This window comes from Coloeus monedula (genome assembly GCF_965178545.1).
Source record: "Coloeus monedula genome assembly, chromosome: Z".
Classification (NCBI taxonomy): domain Eukaryota; kingdom Metazoa; phylum Chordata; class Aves; order Passeriformes; family Corvidae; genus Coloeus; species Coloeus monedula.
In genome coordinates this window covers 34,189,238-34,215,919 of record NC_138822.1, presented here as the reverse complement: position 1 = coordinate 34,215,919, position 26,682 = coordinate 34,189,238, and the positions used below count along the sequence as shown (strand labels likewise).

The window sequence follows — 26,682 nt, the reverse complement described above, 5'->3', positions numbered from 1 at the left end:
AGGGCACTTGGTCTGTTCAGCCTGGAGCAGCCTGAGGACAGACCTCACTGCAGTTACAGCTTCCTTGTGAGGGGAAGAGCAGGGGCAGACTCTGATCTCTTCTCTGTGGTGACAGTGACAGGACCCAAGGGAATGGCCTGAAGCTGTGTAAGGGGAGGTTCAGGCTGGGTATTAGAAAAAGGTTCTTCACCCAGAGGGTGGCTGGGCACTGGATCAGGCTCCCCAGGGAAGTGGTCACAGCACCAAGCTTGACAGAGGCATTTCAAGAGGCAGTTGGACAATGCTCTGAGATATATGGTGTGATTTTGGGGGGTATCCTGTACAGGGCCAGGAGTTGGACTTGATGATCCTTTTGGGTCCCTTCCAACCCAGCATATTCTGTAATTCTGTGAATAGGCACGGCTCTCTCAGCCTTTCCTCCTAAGAGATGCTCCAGTCCCTTAGCCACCTCTCTTGCCCTCCCCTGGACTTACTCCAGGACCTCCATGTCCCTCTTGTCCTGAGGAGCCCAGAACTGGACCCAGCACTCCACGTGAGGCCTTAACAGGGCTGAGCAGATGCACAGGATCACCTCCTTCGACCTGCTGGGAATACTCTTCCTAATGCCCCCCCGATATATCACTGGCCCCAAAGGCACACTGCTGGCTCACGGAGGCTTGTTGCCCGCCACGTGCCTCTCCGCAGAGGCGCTGCCCGGCGGGAGTTCCGGCCTGTCCCAGCCTCCACAGCCCGAAGGCGCCACGCAGCCCCGCTGCCCGCAGCGCCGCGGGGGCGCTCCGGCGCGCTGTACGGCACGGCAGCACGGCACTGTCGCGCGGCAGCGGCGCGGCGGCCAATGGGGAGCGGCGCCCGGCGCTGGGAGCCGGCAGGCGCGGTCGGGGCGCACGTGTGCGGTGAGGGCGGCGGAGCCCGCGGGCGGCGGCGGGCCGGGGCTGGGTGTCCTGGGGAGCGGGGACCGCGGGCTTGCCTGGCTGAGCTGCCCTGCCTCTGCGCGGCGTCTGGTACCCCACCGTCCACTGGGAGGGTTTAACTTCGCCATGGCTGTTAACCAGGAGGCACAGGCTGTCTTTTCCTCAGAAGGGAGCCGCGGTGGTCCAGTAATGCTGTCTCTTGCTCCATTTGCAGTGTTGCCGCGATGGAGAACAAGGGCAAAAAGAAGTTCGTGGGGAAGAATGGAAAAGGACCTCGTGGAAAAGTGCAGCACGGGAAAAGGAAATTTAAAAAAGATAATGGTAGGAACGCGAAGAGTCGCCAATAGGAGTCCTGACTGAATGGTTATGGTTGTGTACTGGCATGCTTGGAGTTCTTTTTTTTTTCTCTTTTGGTAAATTCATGTCTTGAAACGACTAATTTGGCAGATAAGCAACGAGAAGTGGGTGTTGCCTACCTGGATTTCAGTAAGACTTTTGACAGTGTCTTCTCTCCTATGAGATTCTCACAGAAGTGCTGATGAGCTAAGGGCTGCAAGAGCAGCTGGTGAGGTAGATTGAAAAGTGGCTGAACGGCTGGGTCCAGAGACTGGCATACTCTTTGGAGGCCACTGATTGGCAGTGGACCCCGGGAGTCAATACAGGGTCAAGTTCTGTTCAGCAGCTTCATGGAGGACCTGGATGATGGGGCAGCATCTGAAAGTGTGGCTTCTTCAGATTTACAGGTGACACAGAACTGTGAGGAGTGTTAGATGCACTGGAGGGTCATGCTGCCCTCCCGGGGGAGGTCAGCAGGTGGACAGCTTGGCTGGCAGAAGCCTGGTGAAGTTCATCAAGGAGCGAAGGGCTAAGTCCTGCAGCTTGAGGGCACCAGCTCCATGCACTGGAAAACAGTGGGGAAAGCCCAGAGGCTCCTGGTGATCAGAGTTGAACATGAACCAGCAATGTTCTCTGGTGGCTAATTGGATCCTGGGCTGCATTAGGAGGAGTGCTGCCAGCAGATTGAGGGCTGTGACCCTTGCCCTCTCCTCAGCCCTGGTGAGGCTTCTCCTCAAGTGCTGTGTCCTAGCTGTGGCTCTTCAGTGTAGTAGAGATACAGACGTACTGGAGGGAGCCCAGTGAAGGGCTGCAAAGATAATGAAGGGACCAGGGCATCTCTTATAGTAGGAAAGGCTGAGACATCTGGGGCAGTTCAGCTTGAGGAAGACAAGACTGAGGGGGATCTCAATGCGTACAGGTATCTGAAGGGAGGGTTCAAAGACAGAGCCAGACTCTTTCCAGTAGTGCCCAGTGACAGGACCAGAGAAGAGTGGGCACAAACTAAAATACAGGAGATTCCTTCTCAACACCAGGAAAAACTTCTTTACTCTCAGAGTGACTGTGCATGGGCACAGGTTGCCCAGGGAGATGGTGGAGTTTATCACATTGGACTAGTCAAAAACCGCGCAGACATGGTCCTGGGCAACCAGCTTTGCATAGCCCTGTGTGAGCAGGAGGGTTGGACCAGACGACTTCGAGTGGTGCCTTCTGACCACAGCCATTCTTTGACTTTGTCTTGGATTCAAAACTGTACTGACTGAGCCACTAACGTGCTGAAATGCTTTAAACAGGTTGCATTGCAAGCTCTTCAACTCTATTTGATTCACCTAAAATATTCTCAGTTTAAAATTTGAAGTTGATAACCTTTTGATTCTAGACTTGCCATTCCCACATTAAGAAAAAATTATTTAAGAGGTGATGGTAGGTGGGAACCTGCTGTAGGTTAGGACTGAGAAGATGCCTTTCACTGCTTACTGTCCTAGCAAGATGATGTTGAAACAGTTCTGATCATAAACTATGAAAAAATGACTTGGTGTCAGGGATGGTGAAAATTGTGATACAGAGTAATCCTTTTTATGCCTGAGCTGTTAACACTGCTCCCCAGAAAATAATGCGTGGGCAAACTTCCTTAGAGAAAATTTACACACCCAGGGGCTGCAGTGAAAGCATCAGCTTTGAGAAGCCTGTAAGAATTTTTGTTAAATATAGAATAGTTATTACAAAGTAGTTAAATTCTTGTTACAGTAATTTTTTGGGTTTTTTTAATTTTGAAGCAACAATAACTGTAGGATAGCATTTTCATTTCTTCTGTGTTGGTTATTAGATTCAGGTCCACCGAAGAAAGTCTTTAACAAAGGAGATGAGGAAGGAAAGCCTAAATCAATTTCCAAGAAATTTGTTAAAGGACAGTTAAGACCTGGGAAATCTACTGTCAAACAATTCAAGAATAAACAGCAACCAGGAAAGTTTGCAAAGAAGAGAAAACTCCAGGATGGTGAAGAGGGAGGTGAGCAGATTTTTAAGCCTGGGTATCAACGGAAACCAGGTTTTGGGAAACACATTGTTATCTACATCTTCTTCTTTCCCTCTGCCTTTCCAAATTGGCTGAATAACTCCAGGTTTACTTCCTGTTTAATCTTTGCTGTGAGAAAAATTACTTCACTTGACTAAGCTGGAGGCTGAAGTCATGAAAATCAACAGTTTGGAATTTTCTTGAAGTCAAAAGTAAAGACACAGTAGCAAATTTAAAAATTGTCATACCATCCTAAAGCTCAGTTTAGTTTAATGGCAGTGTTAAGTGGTTAGCTAGAAACTGGCAATTTTAACGCATGATTTGAACACACAGAGCTTTTTATAGTGTGGTTTGGACTAAAAGTACTTGCTATAAACTTTGGAGTGGAAATTCATGAAACAAAGTTGATTATACTTGACATTATTTCATTTCTGTGGTCCAGATTATCTGGTCACATCATTTAAGAAAAAAAAAAGCATTGTGTGTGTTAACGCTGCTTTTATGTTTTACGGCTTTTTTTTCTTCTGTTGTTTATACAGAAAGCCTAAATAGTTGTCTGGTTTTATCATGTTTAAATAGATTTATTTTTCAGACTAATTTTTTCTGCATGAGATCTTCATCTTGTCCCTTCCTCTCCTGTAAAGCAAAGCTCTACTGGGTCAGTTAATCAGTATAGTAAAACAAGAAATGGAATCTTAAGTGAGGGGTTCTGAAGTTCAGCAGAAGTATGTCATTTGTTTGAAGGACAGTAGATTATGTTGAGTATCTTATTGTTGCTGTTCCTTCATGTTTGCAGAATGGCTTCACGTGGAATATGCACTAGATACCTGAAAAATCTAATAACAATAGAATGTTCCTGTTAGGCTGTTTTAAAAAAAAGGAAATGCACAACAGACCTTTAAATATTGTTCATAAGAGTAAATGAAAGCCTCTGTGTATGGCACTGCTCTCAAAGCATTTTTCTTGTCACTGTTGCTTTAGGAGAGTGATATAAAAATCAATAATATGCTTTGTAGAAAGGAAGGCATGGGTTCTTGAATGGGTAAAACAGTTAAGTACATGCTACTAAATACCAGTGAGTGGTGCTTTAAACTCTAAAACTTTAAGGCTGTGTCTTTAATGCATAATTTATGGCCCTTTTATAATGTTATTTTGCCCAAGTTCATTGTGTGGCAGTGTACAGTGGTTGTATAGTAAAATCCCATGCTTAAGGAATCTGACTGAGTAGAAAGATTAGGCATGTAAAAAGGTTTTAATTTTTTTTTCTGTTTTTGAGTTTTCAGAATATCTACCTTTGAGTTAGGGTTCTCCTTTCAAGAGAGGGAAAATATATGCATGAGTTAAGGGTGAACTAAAACGGGAGAATTACTGGGGCAGGCATAGGCTGCTAAGTTTATCTTCAGTCAATTTTCAAGCTATTAAGAGATTTGTGATGCATCATCTGACAGCTTTAAGGAAAATTAACTGTTTGCCTTGTTCTTCCAGTAGTCTAGAAGTGGTGATTGCTATCTTAGCATATTTTTTCAGTATTTATTGTTTCATGTTAGCTAGATAGGTAACTGCAGGCAAAGGTCCTGAATCATTAGCAATTCAAGTCATAGAACTGCCATACTTTACACTGATAAAGAATTCTATTGCTGCTTGTTCGTTGACTGTAGGAAATGTATTTATTTTTGTCCTAAGGGTCAGATTCTAAGAAGCCAAAGTGGAATGACTTCAAAAAGCAAAGGAAAGAGTTAAAGCAAACCAGACAAAGTAATGATAAAAGCAATTATGACATAATTATAAAATCAAAACAAATATGGGAAAGTGTGAGAAGGTAATGTTTTTTTTTCTTTCACTCTGTTGACTTTTAGTCATAAATTACCAGAACACTGTCTTCTCATCTTGTAATTTTATAAAACTATTTCCAAACTGAATCTCTTTGGGTGAGCAGTAACATTGCATGCGATTTTGTAGGCAGTTCAAAGAGAGTATGGTGACCCACAGTCCTAGGAATGTCTGGATTGAACTTGTATTTTAGGCTAAAATTTGAAAATTTGTAAATGCTTAAGAAGTTGCCTTTTTTTTTTTTTTGAACCCTGAAATACGGAGTGTGTACTGATTCACCCCGATCCTGCAGTGGGATTACTGTGTGAGTTTTTTGTGAAGGTTCATTGTCTCTCTCTGAGGGTGTAATTCTAGAACTGGTGCCCCATGACAGCAAGAAAAGTTAATTTTGCTTGTTCTAATTGTTTGTGCTTTGCATGCTTACAGAACTTTGGATCTGTAAGCAACTCTGACTGCAACTTTATGTTTAAAAAAATATTGTTACTCAAAAAAAGAACGAAGTGTGGAATTCTGGTTTGATTTCCAGGAACTGAAATAGCTTAATTATATCTCTGTACAGGTTTAATGAATGACAGTGTAAATTTGAATTGGCAGAAGCCAATCTGTTTTTATTTTGTACTGTCTTGCTTCTTAATTTATAGATCTAAGTGAATCATACTACAAATAAGCTGCTTCCTCAACTAAAATTGTTTTACTAGGTTTTTTTTGCTTGTAGGAAGAAATGTGATAAAGAGAAACGGGAAAAGCTCATGAATGAACTACAGAAGCTTCTTCATGGGAAAATTAAAAACGTAAGAAAAACTAATGGTGTAGTGCACAAATTTACAAAATCATCTTTAAAGAATGGTGAAACTGTGAGTAAACAGAAGAAAAACAGGGCTGAAAGAGTACATTTGGCACCTGTTTTTCGGACCGTAGTCCTGGGATGCTTTGTTTGTCAGCTGGCTATTGTAAAAGGGTGCCAAGCAGCTTTAGTCCAGTGAAATTTGGTGTTAGCTGGGGTTCAGGAACTCAGAGGTTTGATTAGTAACAACTGTTGCTTTGCAGTTTTCTAGGGAAGTTAGTGTCCTGATGCTTAACTGTACTGAACAGTCGTTCTGCTTTATTCTTGAAGTGTATAAATTTGCAGTGAAGAACATGTTGAATTTTTGGTAGTCCATGCTGAAGTGGACCTGTATCATCACACTTTGAAATAACAAAGAAGAGGGAAAAAAATGAGATACCATTTAATGTTTTTATTTCAGTATGAAAAATCTTAGTGCATGTCCTTAATTGTCAGCAGCTGCAAACGTTGTCTGTATTTTTTTGATAGCATACTTGTAAAGAGGTAAAACCCCTGAGTCTTGGTTTGTTATAAACAGGTAACTGCTTTTCTAATTTATAACTGGCATTACAGGGGGCATGAAACTATACCAGAGAGCACATACATTGAAATAATTACGGTGCTTACTGCCTTTTGAATGGCCTAGAGTAACAAAATACCTCTCTGCTTTAGCTGGCGTTTGCACATGATTCAACTCGAGTGATACAGTGCTTTATTCAGTATGGTAATGAGAAACAAAGGCAAGAGACATTTGAAGAATTGAAAGGTACTTTCATTTTACTTTTATGGTTCTGTATTGTGGTTAGGATGCATTTAAACAACACATGTTTTCTCTTGAATATTTTTACATTTTTTTCTCAACTGATGCATCATTTCTAGTGAATTCTTCAAACTTATTTAAATAATGACATGTTGTTTTGTAGAGAAAAATAAACCAGCTGAATGCTTCTCCCTTCTTCTAGATAGCCTAGTAGAGTTGAGCAAGTCAAAATATTCCAGAAATATTGTGAAGAAGTTTCTTATGTATGGGTGAGTATTGAGTTTGCTCATCAGTCTTGCGTTGTTTCGTTTCCAGTGTGAATGCTGCTTCTTAATCTAGAGTGGATCAATCATGAATAAAAAGTATGTCTCTGGAAACATCTTTATAATATTACAGAGTTAAGGCAGGGGAATGCTAACAGTATTTTTCCTTTTGCAAGAAGTAAACCTAATGCTGTACATGTCAAGGAAAACATGATTTAAAAAAGGTCACATGTATGCTCAGAGTTGATCTTTGCTATATATAAAAGACTGGCTTTTAAACATTTTCTTTCCTAAGTGTTTCAGGGTGCCATTCTTTATTCTCTAGAGTTTATCCACTGTTTTCTTTCCCTCAAAATGCCTTATAATTTCTCTAGATTCCTGGCTTTCTTTACATGTTTTTCTAAGTGCCATAAGGCTGACCCAGATTCATAAATTTCATGGTTTCTATGATAAAACTTATGACTGTATTTCTAAAAATTAAACTATTGATCGATAAGCTTATCTCTAGAGGTTTTAATTCTTGCTATTTGTATTTCCCTGTAAAACAGAACAAAAGCACAAGTTGCAGAAATAATAAAAAGTTTTAAAGGCCATGTGAAAAAAATGCTCCGTCATGCTGAAGCATCTGCTGTAGTGGAATATGCATATAATGACAAAGCCATTCTGGAGCAGAGGAATATGCTGACAGAAGAACTGTATGGGAACACTTTCCAGGTTTACAAGGTAGTATTTCAGTATTTTGTAGTTTAAAGTAGTTTAGCCCCTAAGGTATTGTGTTAGTAATGCCTTACCTATCTTACCTATTTCTTTTGATTACATTTCTTTCTGTCAGCTGTCCAAAGGTAGTCTAGTTTAGCATGTTTAAATGTAATGATTACTTGCACATTTCTAGTTTAGATGTAATTGTTGTGGGTTTTTTTTAGTTTGAACTATGTGAAATACACTGTGTTCATGTATGAGCTTGCTCTGCACATCAAAGACAGTTTGTTACGTAGTTTCAGTTCTCATAGTGTCTAGGCTGAAATCATCCTTTCTGAGGTAAGACTTAGGCATAATTCTTCATTAATACTTTAGATAACTCTTGTGTCAGAACTACCTTATATCTTCTGAGCACTGAGTGTGGGCAGACTGGGCCTGTATACAGTGTTCTATTTTGGCTTAATTTTTCTCTTTGTTTCCTTTTCCCGTGGAGACTGTAGGACTTCAGTCCAAGCTCCATTGAAACCATTTAGATGCAGATCCTCACCAGGCAGTTGGAACCTTCTTAAAAAGTACAACCTTCATTCTTTGGAATTCTGTTTTTAATTTTTGCTGACTTGGAAAGTTCTATCCATTGGAGTTAGGAATTTTCCTACAAAGTACACAACTGTTTTACACAATTACTAATTCCACTAGAATGACTCTTCCACCTGCTGTACAACACAGCATACTTATACCCAAGATTTCTGGTAAATTGTCTTAAGAAATTAACCGCTTATTTCTGAACCTGTGTTTTGTTAACATATTTTAAGTTTTAGTTAGGCATTTTGCAGCACTGAGTAGTAGAGAAGCATGTTTGTTGTGATTATGGGCTGAAATTTGTACTGAGAGTCAAACAGACCATGAAACCAAGTGAAGTTAACTTCCATCATTCTGGTATTTTTGGCGTAAGTGCTTGAAGTAGCCATAGATTGTTGTGCAAAACAGACTCAACACAATGCAGGTGTATACAAAGTTGCAATGTAGTCTTTGAAAAGTAGCAGGGGTCATTTAAGAAATGCTTCTTCTGATTGTCAATCTAGTCAGATTTCCTTCTAACAACAGATTATTTTAAAAGACTTACCGGTGTAATTCTTTCATTAAGATACCAGGAAGTACTTCTGTATGTAAAGTATATGGTATATATCCCTCCTCTCTGCTGTTCCTGAACTGGAATTTCTGGGTCTTTGTTAACTTCTCAGTTCATTGACTACTTGTGTTGCCCTCTGATGTATGTGTAAAGGAGGATTTCTCCTTAGCTCAGGAGCACCTTAACACAGTGCCAATTTTGTGTATTTTGCCTTGTATCTGACAGTGGCATGAAGAGCTGATATAACTGGCAAAAAGCACCTCAGTCCACAGAAGTGATTTTTGTTTGCTAATGAGAGATATTTAATTTGTAGAAACTTAAATTTGCAGCTTCTGACATACTCAAAAATGCATCTTTTTTTTTTTTAATTGTAAAAATTGTTAGTTTTGCCGAAAATTAATTTTGTTTTTGATACTCATGAAATTTGATGGAAAAAGGTCTAAGCATTATAATTTTCTTTGAACTCTGATACTTACTGGTACAATTAAACGTCTGATTGTGCATTCATTTCAGTCACCGGCTGTCCCAACACTGGATAAAGTGCTAGAAGCTCAACCTGAAAAGAGAGAGGCCATCTTGGAGGAAATGAAGCAGATTCTTACACCAATGGCACAAAAGTAAGGACAAAAGTTGGTTGAAGGTGTGACAATCTAGCACAAACCAGTTTGCTTCTGACATACAAACAATGGCACTGATATTCTTACAAGTTCAGATGACTTGTGATACTGATTGAAATGATACTGATACTCTTTTAAGCTGTAACATTGCTGTGCTGAATAGTCTATGGTTTTGTCTCAGGTGTCATAATGAATATCTTATCTTAATTTTGAACTCCAGTTCTGTGAATTAAAGTGCCCTCTGTCCCAGACAGAGAATTGGTAGAAATGCTTCACTGTGATGTATTTCCATAATGCATGGTTAGATATCCTTCTCCAGTGGTCTTTATGAGATAATAGGTTCTATAATTCGTAAGTTTTGAGTCTTCCATATGTTGTAAATGTCAAACATCTAATCCAAAATGACCATGTGTTCTCTCTCACCATGCTGCCTAACTTTTTAAAATACAAGTGAGTTATTGCTAGCATATGTTAAAATTACTGTTTGTGGGGAACTTGTTGCTTATTTTCGTCTATCCAAATACAGGGAGGCAGTGATAAAGCACTCACTGGTACATAAAGTATTTTTGGACTTCTTCACTTACGCTCTTCCAAAACAAAGATCTGTAAGTATCTTCATTTTGCTTTTTGTCTTCTTTTGCCTTTCAGTGGAATGTTTTTTATCTTCTTATGAAAATGTTGTAAGTTGACTAGACAAAAATACACATCTTTCTTTGATAGAGTTCTATACCTCTGGTGATTCTAGATAGATGCCTGGAGAGTAGTGTTGTATGGAGATTTATAGTCATAGTGAACTTTCACAATAATGTATGCGATACTTGAATTTTTTTTTAAAAAATGAGATGACTTAGATGCTTCCTCTCTTCCTGTAAGTTATCCTTCTTAGTAGCTGGGGAATAATTACAGTGAGGACCATTGCTTGCAGTAGTTTAGCTTTCCGGTGTGTAGTTTCTTAATGACTTGCAGTGATGATCCAAAAATACAGTGAGATTCACTCTTCTATCAGCAACCAAAACTTTGTCTGCTATGTATGTATTAAATTGCAGGTTTAAGGTTACGTCTTGATTTAGGCATAAATCCATCTGTGTGATGTGACATGGTTTAAGCTGGTATGCTCTTTGACTTCACCTATCTTCAGGGTGTGTCCATCAGCCTCACCCTGGTTCTGCAGCTCAGAACCATCTCACTTCAAATCAGGCAGAGCCTTCTAAACTTGCTGTCTCTTCCCTCTTTCTGCTAGACCAGACTCCTGAATACTTCTTTATTAGTTAATGAACCCAGTGCTAAGAGTAGGGAAGTGGACTATTCTGAGTCCAACTCTTCAGAGTCCAGAACATTCCTGTGCATGGTTTCATGTAATGCTATGTCTGAGAATGCTTTTGGATTTCCGGACTTGTGTGAATCAGGGGAATAATGGCGTTATCTCCTTGCTTGGCTTTCTGTGCAAATGTGGTGGTATATGGACATGCTCTTTGGGATTTGGAAGCCCCTTTGGCAGATCTGTTCCTGCCTGTGCTTACACCTAGTGACACCAATTGTGTTTTGACGGAGCAGTTTGCAAATAATTGGTAAAAGGCTTTGAGCCTTTGGCTAGAGAGCAAGAAGAACTAGGGATAGAAACAGGGATAGGTGGAGCTGTACTTCAAGCAAGTCTAATGGATAGTGGCAGAAGTAGTATCTAGTAACCTGAGAGGGGGTTGTTTGATTTGGTTTGCTTTTTTTCCTTTGGCTGATGGTATTATTTGTCAGACAGCTTCAGAAAATCTCTTTCCTTTGATATGAAGACACAACTTTTGGCTAATTCTTGTAATACCTGATTTATAACATAACGTGGTGCTTAAATGACTTTTTAGTTCTTCTTTCTGACTAGTACTCTGTGTGTATGAATATGCATCACCTGCAAAGATTTCTTCTTTGTCTCTAAGTTCTGTCTCAGTTCTGAGCACCTTTTCTTGAATTTTTTGTAATAGGACAGCTGACAAGCTTCAATACAGTTGTGATTTCATGGCATGTTTATGATGAGCAGTGTAGTTTTAAAGACAGAAAGCTTGTGTCATTTACAGTCTGTTGGACTCCTCTTGAGGCAGTTTTTCATAGGTCAAGGAAAGGAGAGTTGTTCTGTAGAGCCAGTGATGCAATATAGTGTGGGCAGACAAAAAAAAAATAATTTCAGGCCCTTGCCCACCTGCCTTGAGATCCTCAAGCCTTTAATCTTTTTGCTTTATCACCTTTTTTTTTCCCCAGGAAATGATAGAAGCTATTAGAGAGGCTGTCATCTACCTGGCACACACTCATGATGGAGCCCGAGTAGCAATGCACTGTTTATGGCATGGCACTCCCAAGGTACTGTTTGGTTTCCCTCTAATTAGTCCTCTCTGACTGCCCACATGGGTCCTTCTGCTTGTGCACATTTTCATGCAATTAACAATTTCAGAGTAAGGTTTAAAACTGATCCCTTTTTATCTACTAGCAAACTTGAGCAGTGTTTTTTTGTGAATCAAATGCTTTCATTAGAACTTTTATAGTGGAAGGATCTCCTTTTATTTTTAGCAGAGGTTTTGGCAGTAATGCATAGAGTCACTTTTCCATTGTAAGGTTATTGGCATTTCATTTGTCCCATAGATTTCATAATACAAGTGAAATTGGCAGTAGGGAGAGGACAGTAAAGAACTTTAGTTTCATCTGCTGATACAGTATCCGGAAATACTTTAGGTGTAATGTATGTCATCACCTCTTGGAAATATTGTAATGCCTCCTATGTTTTTCTGTATTAAAAAATAAAAAAGATGAGTTATTAAAATAGTCTACTTGTTAAAGAATGCAGAAAAAAAATTAAGTTCCTAGGATCTAGGCATAGTAATGGATCTAAAGAACACTGAGCAGTGATTCCAAGAGCCAGAAGTACAGGAAGAGAACTTTCTGACAAAATATTCATGTTAGTAATAGGGGTTTAAGACAAGCTAGAGTCCTGTTTAATGTGTTTCTTTCCAAATGAAGAGATGAAATGCGTTCTCCTTTAATTAATGAACAAAATATGAGTGAACATATGTGGTGGTTTTGGGTTTGTTGGGTTACTTTCCAAGTTTTTTTGACATCTCCACTTGGTGGTCTGGACTTGCAATTTTCTCTGGACTTGCAAATCTCTCTGGAATCAAGTCACAATTTGGGTTTAACTTTTCACACTTGTTCTAGGTGTAGACTAATAGAATAAGTGTTAGTCTTTGGTAGATAGCCTTTGCTTTAGAAAGCAAATTGAAGGTTATGTTTTTGAAAGGTGTAAATAGCAGTGTAGTTACTCAGAATCACTGGTATTCTGGGCTCATTTGAGTTTCCTCTTTCCTTTTGGATAGGACAGAAAAGTCATTGTGAAAACTATGAAGACGTATATTGAAAAAATAGCAACGGTGAGTGTTCATTAACCATTTATTTCATAGTCAAACAAGTGATTTGATAGAGGCTAGTTTGAATATTCTTTAATACTGGGAACAACGTTGAGATCTTAATAAAACTAGTCTTAAAATAGTGGTGATGTATTAGATAATGTAAAATAATCGAGCTGTACAGAATATTTAGAGACACGCCAAGAAGCTTTGTTGTGGGAACTACAGGTAGTACTATGCTTCATTGAAGTGGCTGAGTTCATTATTATTCCTTGGTTTTCTTCCTACTTTTTCTGTTGATCCCAACTTTATATTTCATCTTCATATGGCTCATTGGTTATTTCTCCTTGGTTGGGAGTAAAACAGCACATATAAAGAAGAGGAAGAAGAATCAAGATGTGTTGGAGATGTCACTGGAAAGGCTCTTTGAACACGTATATTTCTTAGAAGATTCCCAATTTTTTTTTCAAGTCAGGAGGCTTCAAAATAAATAGTGCTGGAGTAGCATACGGTGGATGAAGTCTGTTTTATTTTTTAATGAATAACATATGTATTTGGAGACTGCAGCACCAGCAGCGTAACAGTTGCAACCAGTTTTCATGGATTTGGGCAAACCTGCAGCTGTAAAGAACAGCTTTTTAAACTTCCCTTCCTGCTTGCTGTGGTTTTTTATTTGCTAATAGTTATTGTGGTCTCAGTCAGTGGCCTTCAAGCGTTTTTAATCACATCCTGGGCATGCATCCCCAATATATATAGCTATGTATAAATTACATACCTTTACTACTGTAATAGTATACGTTATAAAACATACACAGGAATAGGAAATTTGAAACGATGAGATAAAAGTAACCAGAGGCTATTTTTATTTGTTTATTAATGGTGCCAAGAATATTTGCTTTCTGCACCTCAGTGGATTGTCTTGTGCAGCCTGCTTTGAGGGCCACTAGTCTAGGTAATGTTTCCATAACTTTCTAGTACTGGAATAAATGAGTTGTTCCATTTTATATATTATATGGAAGTATGAGACAGTGGGTAAATAACAGCTGGCGCAACACTGGAATACAGAAGATCTGGCTTCACTTTGACATAGAGCCTCCCTGACATACAAGTGAATTCGGTTGTGCCCTTTTGAGTGTGCTGGAGACTTCATTTCCGGCAAGGCAGTAGAGACCGTATGGCTCACTGCAGAGATATGATCTCCAAAAACATTGTTTGTGACTTAGTTCAGTTTTAAGCAAATCTATGACAGAAATAAAGTCTGTATGTAATGTTCCTGTAGGGAAAATACTGTGATTTCAAATGTTGATAATACAGTATGATTAGGTTAATAGCTTGAATATGATAAAGCAGTATATTCACTTGAAATGGAAGATCTACCTTTGTTTTTGTTTTAACAACATATTTCTCTTAACAAGCCTTGGTTTTAGAGAAAACCTAAATGTTGGACTTCGCTCATTTTATGACAGTAGTCAGAATTTGCTTGTGCTTCATGTTGTGTTACGTTTGAGATAAACTCTCAGAAATACTGATTCTAAGTAAATTACTATATTCATAAAACTTGATTGCATGCAGTTTCTGATGTCTCATCTTTGCAGGGTGAATTTTCTCATCTGGTCTTGCTGGCAGCATTTGATTGCATTGATGACACTAAACTTGTGAAGCAGTTAATTATATCAGTAAGTAATTGAATTTTTCCTAAAATAGTATATTAAATAGTGTCATTGTGTTTGTCAGTCTATAAGAGGATGAAAGTAGGAATCCATCTGCTTTTTTAGACTATTTGAATACTTCTCATCTTTTCTGTTTCCTTATATTTATGTATCATAGTTAGTTTTTTCTTTTCATAGCAGACCGTAGCACTTTCATATGTTTTAACTATTTGAATTAGTTTTTAAACTAGGTTCATTGCTTGCTTTAATTTTTTCTTTTAGTACATGTTCATTCTGGAAAATGGGTGACCAGAGTCTCTTTAAAGTCGATGTCTTTTATCATAGAAACTTGAGCTTTACTAGTATTTCAAGAGATTAAGTTGGTGGAAAACTTCTGAATGGTGATGTTACCTTACTGATTTTACTGGCAAAAATATTTGCATCCTGTAAGCAGAAAAAACATTGATGTACATATTGTAATCTGCTTGCAGTAGTACTCATGCTATAGCTGTAAGTGCTGACTGGTTTAATGGAAGTGGCAGGGAGATAAAGTGAGGCAGGTGTTCTCCATGTGGAGAAAGAATATGAGGAGAAAGTGGCTCTGATGAGTTTCTTTCTTGTTTTGAAAAATAGAAACAAATCTTCCTTGAGCAGCTTTGTATGGGGGGCAGTTGGGATTTTGTAGCCTAGCATGAAGATTTGGCCTGTAGACTGAGCCTCTCTAGTAGGTCTGGAGAGATGAAAACATCTTCATGTGGAGGTGGCTTTTGTTCCTCAAGTATATTCCTCAAGCTGTGATTGCAGCTGGGTTTGATTCCCAGAGCCTGGTCTGGAATGTGACAATTTGTGGGAATTTCGGTCTAAGGAAGTAAGTTCTGATGTGTCTGGGCTTAGTATGAGATATTTGAGTTGTTCCTGTACTGTGTAACAAGCACTCTACTTTCTGGAGGTTCATTAGTTCAGATACTATGTCTTTAGCTGAGCTTCCAAGATGCCACTTAATTACAGAATCATCTGAGGTCAAGAATTAATCCATCATCAAAGATAATGGGTTGTTTACTGTTAAGTCATCCTACCACATCAATCTGGACAGAAAAAGGATAACAAGAAGTGGCCTTCATACATACACTGTTGGCCCATCAGGGTTTATGTGAGGTTGAGAATGAGGAAAGGATGGCAGGAAAAGGAGAAAGAAAATCTTAGGGTCAAAACCAGCTCTTCAGGTAGTGAATGATCACTAGTAGCAGATGAGAGGTGGGGGCATCTTAAAACCAAGCAGTGAAGCACATTCTGTAGAGGAAACCAATCTTTAAAATTATCTCAGAGAGCAGGTAGACTTCTAAAATACCTTATAGAGATTATCATTCTGTCCATAAAAACCCATTAGCTTTAGGAAGGTAAAAAAACTAGTAGGACTGGAGGGGGAGAAAAAGCAAGGGGGTTTTTGTATTTTTATTTTTTTGGGGGCTGCTTTTGTTGGTTCGGGGTTGTTTTTTTGTTTTGTTTTGTTTTGTTTTTGTTTTTTTTTTTGGTAGTATTGCATAATTCATTGTTTATGTGTGTTGGCAGTATGACTGGGAATTTGTAGGTAAAGGAAGGTTTTAAGCTCTTTAAATCCTCTTGAGGAAGGCCTTTTCTTCTCATCATCTCTCAGGTCCATGGAATCTTAATCCTGGACCAAAGTATGTGTGTGGGGCTTTGAACTTAATATGTGATTGGAACTGTACGTTGAGCACTTGGCATGTGTAAGGATTCAGGCAGATTTTAGTACAAAATCCCCCTTTTATGAGGACTCCAAAAAAATGGAGACATTACCAACATGAGATAGCATGTCTCTGTCATTTGGAGTTTCTCCTGGTACTTTTTCACACTTCTGATACTGACAGTGACCAAGAGCTGTTATTTCATTAATGTTTTGTTGCGGTCCGTTTACTCTCACAGGAAATAAAGGCTTCTTTGCCTGATATAATAAACAACAAATACGGAAAGAAGGTGTTGTTGTACTTGCTAAATCCTAGAGATCCTGCACATTTCGTTCCAGAAATCATCACACTTCTGCAGCAGGGAGATGGAAATGCGTATAGGTAACTCAAATATAAAAGTTAAATTGTTTTTCTTAGAGTCCAGAAGAATTAATGCAACTTTCTGTCATGATTTAATTTCAACTTTTCTTCATAATAAATCTAAGTAATGTAATAAATATATATAAATGATACATAAGCATTATTAGATATGTTAATCTGTCCTTATTTTTTTCTTGGGTTTTTTGTTAAATTTCATATACAAGGATTGGTAACCAGCAGTGTACTGGAGATCAGCATTTTGCCTGTTTAGTAAAGGGCAAATGTTGTGACATATACTGTGTAAGCTCATGTATCAACTCTAGTGTAGAAGAAAATTTGAAACGTGCATTTCTGATGCGTTGGGTAGCATACAAGTATGTCTTAAAATCTAGCAATAAAAATGGAAATTGTTAATTTGATTTCAGGCTCTGGTATTGACATTGATGCTTATCAGCTTTTGAAGAAGGAGTAATTATAGATGACTAGTAAGCTGTGTAAAAAATACATCTCCATAGCTGAGATAGCGAAGTGAAAAGAAACAGTGAATGTCACTAACAAGAAAAAACTATGAGCTTTTGAGGCAGTCAGCTTTAAACACTTTCTCACTCCATGTGTTTGTAAATTCTGTGTCCAACATGCGTTTAATTGTACATGGAACAGAGGGAACAATAATGCCTGTATTTTAATCTAGCGGTAATTTCTATGTCTCAAACAGCACAGATATTCTGAAATTTCTTGTTACTTGATGTGCATACGGTGCAAATCTGAGTAATGTGCTGTCTCTTTCATCAGTAAGAAGAATACTGAACTCCGTCGCCATGAACTCCTGGAAGCCATTTCCTCACCTTTGCTAGAATATTTGCAAGAACATACCCAAGAAGTAGTGATAGACAAAGCTACCTTTGTCTTGGTTGCGGATATTTTAAGAACAGCTCTTGGTGACATCCAGCCTGCACTAGATGCAATTGCTAATTTAGCAGCAGAAGAGCTGGTTCCAGGGGGCCGTGATGGACAGGTAATGTACAGAAGACAGGGTGCTGAGATCTTGCAGATCTTCTGTATTACTAAACTGAAGTTTGGTCTTATTTTCCTTTGTGCAAGACATCAGTATACTGCCCTGATAGCACTTACACATTAGATGTGATCCCATTTTCTGATTTGTTGATTTCATAGTTTATTATTAGTGCATCTGGAGTGATGGTGGCTTGAGCCGGCATTTTGTATGAGTTGTAGGGCAAGATGCTTCATGATCTTCAATCTTCAGAACTGCTTTGAACACTTAGTGGGAAGGTAGCTGACAAGCATGTTACACAGTCTCTCTTTTGATGTTATCACTGTGCAGTCAAGCACTTAGCAAAGTTTTATAGGTCATTTGACTGTTTACACTAAGAGGGATGGGATCTCTTACCTTTCAGGTGTGCATATCTCCATGCAAGGAAAGATCTTAGATAAGAGCTGTTTGTCTTCACAATATGACCTTCTCTCCAAAGAGCACCCCTCCCCTACTTTGTTAAGCTCATCAGATATGCGTCCGTAGATTAGAAAACAAAAAACCACAGTGTACGCTATATTTAAAATAGATATCCTCCAGATTTCCACAGTTGTGGTGTTTTAGCTCTGTCTTTCCTCTTCTTTGATACACGTTTTATGAAATTTTATGTGAACTACATGTGTTTTCTGTGGCTTTTTGTGGACCATACTGTAGTGAATTTTCAAGTGTGGAAATGTGAAAGGTCTGGAAGTTCTGGCAGAGGAAGTTAGACCAGGAGATTCTGCTTATTATGAATAAAATCCTTGGAAGGGTGGACGAAGTGTTGGTTGATATTGTTTATATTACTGAAAGTTAAATGTTATAGGGAATATAGTAAAAGTTAAACTGGTCACTTTGAATGAGTAGCAAGAAACATGCATCAAACTTGTTCATATTTGCTTTGGTTGTGAATCAGTGTGATGGCAGAGTGAATAAATCAAGCAGAAATATTAATGGCCAGATGTGTAACTGCATTTTTAAACAACACCACTAAATAATTTTGTTTTGATTTGTCTATTCCCCTTAAAGCTTCACATTGCAGAACATCCAGCAGGCCATCTAGTTTTGAAATGGTTAATAGAGCAAGATGAAAAAATGAGGGAGAGTGGAAAAGAAGGTATGTTGGAAATACAGCTTTATTTGATCAGATTGACTTCAGAGTAATTGGCTATCTGACCTCAAATAAGATTGTTGCGTTTATTTCTTTGGGTATACTAGTATATGGAAAATTTAACATGATTGTTTCTATCTTTTTGCTGTTGTGAGCTGCTATACAAACAGAATGCCAAGGATATGTTTGCTTTTTTTGCAATGCAAGCAGTGGTTGGGTTTTTTTCAGGGCTTTAATGTGTATTTGGGACGGACTTCATTTCTGTGCTTAAAATGTCTTGATAGCTTTGCTAAATTACAGTTGTTGAAGGATAATAATAGAAACAGTGAAGTCTTTCTTACAGGAACCCCTGTTTCATTAGTGCTCGTAAGCCAGGCTGTAATCTTTACTTTGTTCATTAGTGCTGTTGGGTTAATGCTTTGTAACTGTCACTAAAATAATTTGTGCACAAAAATAGGACATCTTTGCTAGTTTATGTTCCATAAGGCAGATATTGGGCACAGATGTTCTCATCTTATTTTAGGTTTTAAACTTATGTTATTACATAACTGTAAAATCTTTTGTGTATATCGCTCTATCCTAATAGTGATTATTTTTCTCATACAAAGAGCTCAAAAAATGAATGTGTGTGGTTGGCAAAGTGTAATCTGAGGGAACTTCTTCTGTGTTTTTTTTCTATGTAGAATTATCAGATCTTGTTAAATATTTTATTTCTTTTCCTCTTGCAACATTCAGATATCCAGTGTTTCCTTTAGAAATGTTAATTGTGCTTTATTAAATATTTCTGAAAGTAGTCTGTTTTCCTGCTTCTCAAGTAGATGATTAAAAATGTGCAAAAGAAAGGTTTTGCGAGTGTCTTTCAGATACTTCCTTATATGAAATGATGATAGTAATCTGGATTTATTTCTGTTAAAATTGTACAATTTCCAGTTTAATTGCATGCTGTTCCCTTTTGTTTCCTCCAAAAAGTACCATTCAGAATTGGTGCTCTGAGTTTATTAAATTGGCATTAAACCCCAAGCAAATTGTTACCACATGGGTAACAAGTATTATAAAATCTGACCTGTCTTCAGGTGGAATTAGAGTCTAAAATGACAGTGAAAAATAGCTTCATGTTTGGAGGCTGGAGTTTGTTGGGGTTGGGGGGGGTTTTTTCATTGTTTACTGGTAAATTTGCTCAGCATGCCAATTTGTAAGAACTGTTTCCGTGAAGTTCAGTTCTTTAAATTCATCTGGGGCCTTGAAGTCAGCCTAGGTTCCTTGTTTTGCATGTCATCAGTGTAATGAATCTGAAGTCAACTTAGGCTTTCAAAGCCACTGAAGAAATAGATCCCTGGAGCATCAGTGCAGCTGAAAAAGACAGAGTTTTTGCATCAATGAAGGATTAGCTCTGAAATTTTAAGTAACCTATGTTCAAATTATTTTCCTTTAGTTGTAGAGTCAGGTGCTTAAAAATGTAGCATTTTTCAACAGAGGTGTGTGTGTGTATTTAGTATACAATGATCTTTTCATTCAGTATGATTCTGTGATTCCTGCCTAGTTCTGTCTTTGGACTGTATGCCTTCTCTAAGATATTAATAGCCTTTTACACCCTTTTTAAAAAACAAACAAGTTTGAATACTTTATAATAGTAAACTGTCACACAGTGCTGCTGTTGTCTAACAAATCCCATGCAGTACTTGGAAGTAGTCTTATATCTGTAAAGGTCTGCATTGCATTGAACAGTCAATTATTTTGAGGGAGCAGAACTTTGTGAATACTTGGGGGACTAAATACAATTTGATTAAATTGTGACTGCAGAAAACTTTGAACAGGCTTCTTTGTAGAAAGATATTGTCTCATTTTTTTCTTCCCCTGTTTCTTCCCCATACTTTACAGTTTGCTTTGGAAGAACACTGGTGGAACGTGTTGGTATTGAGAATCTGAAGACCTGGGCAGAAGTAAATCGAGGGGCCATTATTCTTTGTTGGTAAGTAAGGCACATGGCCAATTCTGGTTAGATTACATTGTTAATTTCTTGAACAACTGAGAGAACATCAGTTGAAATTTCTACCAACAAAATGACATTCAGCGTGTGCTATCTTGAATGCAGCTGGCAAGTCTTGAATGAAACAGGGATTAGAAAAATTCAAACCAGAGTTTCCATAGGTTATTCCTTGAGCTCCGTCTTTTGTAGTACTAAGAAACAGCTCAGTATCAGAAAATCTGAAGGTTTTGAACAAAATTATTTTTTGAATTGTGCCTACCATGTCTTGTTTTACAAGCACAAAACTCTCAGAAGAGCAGTCCACAAATAACTGCATTAAAATAATTAACTTTAAAATACCTGGTACTGGTGGCAGCGTACAAAAATCCAGAAATTGTTTTGTTTGTTTTGGTGAATTATTGCTTTGTGTTGATGCCTTAATTGCAAAGGCTAAAACGTTCTCGTACTGAAGTAGAGAAGTGTTTGGAAGAGACCATACATGATAGATTATGCAAAGGCCTATGATGAGCTAACTGGCTCACAAACCTGAAGCAGTGAACCATGCACCTAGTGAGATCAAAAACACCCCACTGGGATCAGATTAACGTTAACATTTTGTTTTATCAAATGTGAACTGCAGTGTTAATCATCTCTGCTTCCTCTTTGTAGCTACCTGTCAGTATCAAGTCATAGAAACCCAAGGTTTTGTCCTATAACCTGAAGTGTGTGGTCTGTGTTGTGGAACTTGTGTGTCAGCCTTGCCCTTTTGGCACCTCGTAAAGACTTTCACTGAACCAAAATCAGGAAACAATTCAAACAGACAACATGATTTTGAAAATGAAATCCCTTGATCTCTTTTCTGTTCCACTTTTCCCTCTCCTAAAGTTACTTTAGATTCCTTGCTGTTTGCTTCCCATCTCTGATCTTTATCAGTTTAGAGTAGGGCTACTTTGATGTTCATGGTCTTTTGCAAGGTGAATCAAAAGCCTTTTCACTTCTGTTAGTTAATCTGAGTTTAATTCTAATTTTTATTTAGTCATTATCAGTCAGATCACTAGTGTGAACAACTGGTAGTAGAAGAGTAGTTGCAATCCAGATACGAAACCAGTTCATACAACCTCTTACTAGTCATATGTATCTGACTGTTAAGATTGTTCAGCTGCCAAAATGGTAATGCTCTTTCTTTGCCTCTTATAACAGGCCTTTAGAATTCAGCAAATGCACCTAATGCCTTTAAGTTATCTGATCCTGTGCACAGATGTTCAGTGAAGTTTTGTTAGAAAGGCTTATTCAGTGACTCTGTATTAATGCTTGGACGTTCTTCCTTTAAGTCAAGGCTGATTAGATTAATTTAACATGGGATGTTGCTAGTGTTTGTACTAAGCTGTTGAGATTGTCCAAATAAAGTTGTAAAGTAAATTATTAGATTTTTTTACCATATTTAACACTAATAACTCTTCAGCAATCACTGTGACAATAGTCTTTTAATAGATGTTGAAGACTTAGAGATAAAACAGGAAACTAGTAATTGCTCGTTAAAGAAACTAGCACAGTAGTGGTGAATTTTGTGGAAAAGTCTGTGAGGAATGGCAGTCTTTCTTCTTCTCTGCTGTTACTCATGTCACTACAGGTGGGGCCTTGACAAGTGTCCTTTGTTACCAAGTGGGGGATCTTATCTCCCAGACTGGCAGTATTTTCACCCATACTGAAACTTACCTAACAGGAAAGAGAGAAAAAAGTATATTGTAGGAGCGTTTGTTTAATGGAATTTTGTTGGTAGGCTTTTGGTTTATTTCACTTAAATCTAAATCCTTTGTAAACTGAATTTCTCATGATGACTTTTTAGGCATGATGTCCTTTTGTTTAGGCAGCTGAGAACACACAAACATAACCATCCCTTTTGCTCCAGTTCAGGTGACACCTGCTTACCTCACCGTGACATAGTAATTAATCACATTGTAGTTTAACTGCATGCACTGAAGTCAAGAGATTTCCTAAATCATACAGCAATGATTTATTTAGTCTGGTATAAGGTAACAGTAGGGGTTTTTTTACATAAAATAATTGTTGAGTTTTTAAAAACCTTTTCATTTAAAAAACCCAGATACTTCTTTTGTCATAAAGAATCACAAATCCTCAGACAGAGGTAATTTTCAGACAATGCTTGTTCCTCCTAAAGCCATGATTGATTTTTGTTTTGTTGTTGGCTTTCAGAAGCCATCTGTCACATATGTGCAGATCTGAAACTCAGAATTACTTAGTGAGTCCATTCAAAGATTTTTGGCTATCTAGTCCTTTAAGCTTATTTGTCAGTTATAAGCAGTTGCTGCATATGCTTGGCTTCTCAGTAACCTGGTATCCTCTGGGCCTTCTCCTTTCCTTGCCCTACTTGCTTTTGATTTTTATAAAAATATCTGGCACCTGATTCTGACTTAGTACTATCTTGAGGAGCCCAGAGGTTATGAGAGGACCCTCTGCAAGCTCACAGCCCAGACTAGCATATTAAGTGTTGTAAGTACTTGGATGTCATAGATGCTTGTCTGTTTAAATTCCTATGTATGACTTTTCCTGTATATTTTTTAATTTGTAAATGATGTGTAGCATCAGGGTGGAAAATGGGTAAGAACATACTTCACTGAATGTGTTACTGACTTCCTTTGTTTCTGTAATCTGTGGGAGTTATGTTTTATATCCACAAAATACCTAGGTGCTGGCTTTCTAGACCTTGTAAGAACTTGCAGAATAGTAATTTAAAATACCCCACTATGTCACTATGTTGGTCTTTTGGCTGTGTTATCAAGCATGCAGATGTTCTGTATTAAGAACAGTGTCTCAACATACCTGTATTATCTACGAGTTTGTAAGCAGTTTTACATGTATAGCTGTCAGAAGTTGACATGCCTTTTTAGAGATCAGTAAAATGCTGTCCTGAGTGGCTTGCTACTTTGTGTGCTCCATGTCTCGTGTGGTGAGTGAAACATATATACCTCTCCATGTTAATTAACAATGTATTCAGCACATCCTTTGTCCGGGTTCTTGACTTTCTTGCTTTTATCAGGGGTATATGACTCATAGAAGAGATGAGAAATTGCCACCCTCAGCTGTATCGAATTCAGTTTTAAAGAAGGCCTCTTGATTAAATAATACCATTACGGCTAAAAGTGTAACACAATTTGCTACTAAAAGTTGATAGTCGTAGTCATAGAAATCTGGGAATTAAGTAGCTGAAAGTAGTGGTGGTGTCAGGTGGACATCCAGTGCTTTTCTACCTATAGTGTCACCATCCAGCACAGGATTTGGCGTCCTAAAGGAGACAAAATTTAAGTCTCATTTTCAGCTGCGTTAATTCCTTTATGTCTTACTCAGTTCAGTTTGCCTTGTCTAATCCTTGTTTAAAAAGTAGATAAGAAACAAGCTTTTAGGTGGATGCAAATTTGGGAGCCACTTGGAAGAATCCTAGGGATTGTAAGAACTTGTAGTATCATGCAGCCCACTTCATACCAGCACATGGGTGTTATAATTTGTTTCCAGTCTTAGTTTATTTGTATGTCAAACTTGTAATTCTCATCTGGTTTGCGCACACTGGCTGTAGAGGACACTTTTCTAGGCAGTGTTCACTCATCATTTTGAAGTAGCCAATTAGGTGTGCCATTAACTCTGCAGATCTTGTGTTTCAATCCCAAGAACATTTCACTGTTAGCTGAAGAAAGGAAGAAGGATAGTCACTACTAAGCTGATAGTATTTTACAGCTTATGAAAAAAAAAACCCAACCAGGAAGACTGCTTAAGTGTCTGAGGAAGAGAATTTATCTGGGAAATCTGATTTGTTTTCCAAAAGTAGTATCTAAAAGAGAACAGAACTGGTAAGGCTCCATAGTTCTTCACTAAATGTAGCATGAAAGTGCAATAGTGAAGGTACTTGATGTATGTTAGATGTACTTCACTGCATCCAGTTTTAGGACACCCATTACAAGAAAGGTATCAACAACCAGAGTGAGTTCAATGAAGGGTGACTGGCATAGCCATGGCTTGGGTCCCTTGGCCTGGAAGGAGAAGCTGTGCCACCAAGGCTGTTCCAGCTGAGAGAAGGGGCAGCTTATGGGCTCCCAACAGCATCCCTGGCACCAATAGGACAGGTGAAGGAGAGCTGGTCCTTTCGCAGCAGTGCATGCATGAGTAGAGAGCAAGAGGCAGTGGCACAACCTGGAACACAAGAGGCTTAGGTGGGAGATAAGGAGAAACCTTTACCCCATGAGGACGGTGCAGCAGTGGGACTGGGGTGCAGGCAGTTTGGGCTGTCTCTAGCCTGGCAGGTTTGAAGCCCAGATTGGGTGAACCCCTGAACAACCTGGTCTGACCCAGTATTTGAACATGCTTTGAGTTGGGATCAGCTGTTCCCTGCGGACTGATTTATCCTGTGTTGGCTGTGTTCTGACTTGGTGTTTCATATTTTCTGGAATGTTTTACGTCTTTTCTGTAATAAGAGGTGATAGTGTCTGGCTTGCATTATATTCTCCTACATGGACAGCTTATTTTTCTGTGACCTCCATGCTGACCTTTGATATCCTTCATTTTTTTCCTGTGTCTTGCAGCCTTCTCCGGAGCAGTGATGAAAATGTGGCAAGCACAGTCAAAAAAGGACTGAAAAAGCTCATCCCAAAGCTGAAGCAAAATAAAAATGTAAAAGGAATAGAAGCATTACTGGAGAAATTAACTTCCTAGTGTAAATGAACCTAAAATGATTATTTACATCAATGCAGTCAACTGAGATTTGATAAGATTTTGCACCATGATTGTTTTAAGAAGCAGTGTATGCATTTGTATATTAAATAATTTCTAAAACAATTTGTGTTTGTACTCATTCTGTTGTGCACAGTAGAAGATTGTTCTCAGAGATTGAAATCTCAAGATTTAAGAGCTAATGGAAACTTCTGAACACATAATCAAGAAGTTGAGTCTTTCCTGATAACTTGCACAAAAATGTTTTAAATCTTGTTAAAATTTGCCTGTGTTACAGTTACCATAGAAACACAAGCATCTGTTCTGGACATACGGTGTATGGGCAAATATATTTGTCTTAATCCCCTTTCCTCCTGGTTTCCCAAAAACAGAAGACAACCAGGAAGACTACTCAAGTCCCATTCTTACCCTGTGATGGAGGCTATCATCCCTAGGACCTAACAAGAATAGAATGAAAATAGTGTCTCTGACTTTTTTCAGAGAAGGTTCTGAAGGAACAGCTGACTATTTCAATAGACCAGGGTTTGGTTTTGTTTTGCTCAAGTCTTCTAATTACACACTTTTAAGCCCTAATAAACCCAAGGGATTTGGGGATTTTTTTGGGGGGTTTTTTTGTGGTGATGGGGGAGGGATGAATTAACTTCTGGATGATATCAGTTCAGTATCCTGTTGATGTTTCCTGTACCCTATTTTGATCTACAAAAATGAAGCCAATATTTTATTTTCTCCGTTAAGAAGAAAGCCCAGAACTTCCTTCATAAGGCATTCATAGAACACCCGCCCTGCTGGTGCTTAATGTCATGCTGATGGACTGATCCAAGCAGAGAACCAGATTGATTAAATCTCCAATTTTAGGAGTTACTCTTCTCTGTTACTTAGTTTGACAAGATGTGGCTCCATTTGTAATGGCAGATAGTGAAGCATTACTTCTAACATAGCAGTTTCCTCAACATGAAGTACTGCACTGCTACCAGTGATTGGCTGTCAGTGGTTAAGTAAACTGGTTTGAGTTCCCATGTTTTACATACTTGAAATCAGTCTCCTAAATTAGTGTGTTTACTGACAGAGGTCTTGATGATCCACCACTACTCCTGCAGTCCATTGGGAACTGCAGTGCTCAGCACACATCACAACCAGATCACCCAGTGTGAGACTCAGATTTGAATGCTTATCATGAGGTAAAATACTCAGGTTCTCTAGAGAGCACCTGTATGGCCCTGATGTTAAAACACAGAATCAAAGCATCAGATTCATGTAAGCACACATTCTTACTTGGCTGTTTGCTATTTAGTTTATCAGCACCTTCTCTAGCTATGACTTAATTTCATTGCTCTTGTATCTGTGCTGGATTCTAAACATTA

The 26,682-nt window shown here is 38.5% G+C and overlaps 1 protein-coding gene across 2 annotated transcripts; it reads left to right on the top strand.

Annotated features, from left to right (window-relative positions):
• The first annotated feature begins 866 nt into the window (after nucleotides 1–866).
• PUM3 (pumilio RNA binding family member 3) lies at nucleotides 867–25,426 on the top strand. 2 transcript variants are annotated; one of them, XM_082300943.1, is made up of 18 exons: nucleotides 867–893; nucleotides 1,126–1,232; nucleotides 3,073–3,255; nucleotides 4,951–5,080; nucleotides 5,807–5,882; nucleotides 6,587–6,680; nucleotides 6,877–6,943; nucleotides 7,486–7,660; nucleotides 9,279–9,382; nucleotides 9,909–9,987; nucleotides 11,627–11,725; nucleotides 12,733–12,786; nucleotides 14,358–14,438; nucleotides 16,353–16,495; nucleotides 17,267–17,489; nucleotides 18,534–18,621; nucleotides 20,494–20,584; nucleotides 25,174–25,426. In XM_082300943.1, the coding sequence occupies exons 2-18, from the start codon at nucleotides 1,136–1,138 to the stop codon at nucleotides 25,301–25,303; spliced, it is 1,914 nt and encodes a 637-aa protein (XP_082157069.1). In that variant the 5' UTR covers nucleotides 867–893; nucleotides 1,126–1,135; the 3' UTR covers nucleotides 25,304–25,426. The 2 variants fall into 2 exon arrangements, with proteins under 2 accessions (XP_082157069.1, XP_082157068.1); XM_082300942.1 differs by having other exon boundaries at nucleotides 4,945–5,080.
• Nucleotides 25,427–26,682: the final 1,256 nt, after the last annotated feature.

Bases quoted from the DNA above. Each gene is read 5' to 3' on its own strand.
- PUM3 (XM_082300942.1), top strand. From the start codon at position 1,136: ATGGAGAACAAGGGCAAAAAGAAGTTCGTGGGGAAGAATGGAAAAGGA. The intron at 6,681-6,876 runs GTACTTTCATTT...CCCTTCTTCTAG, and splicing joins GACATTTGAAGAATTGAAAG to ATAGCCTAGTAGAGTTGAGC. The intron at 17,490-18,533 runs GTAATGTACAGA...TTCCCCTTAAAG, and splicing joins CAGGGGGCCGTGATGGACAG to CTTCACATTGCAGAACATCC.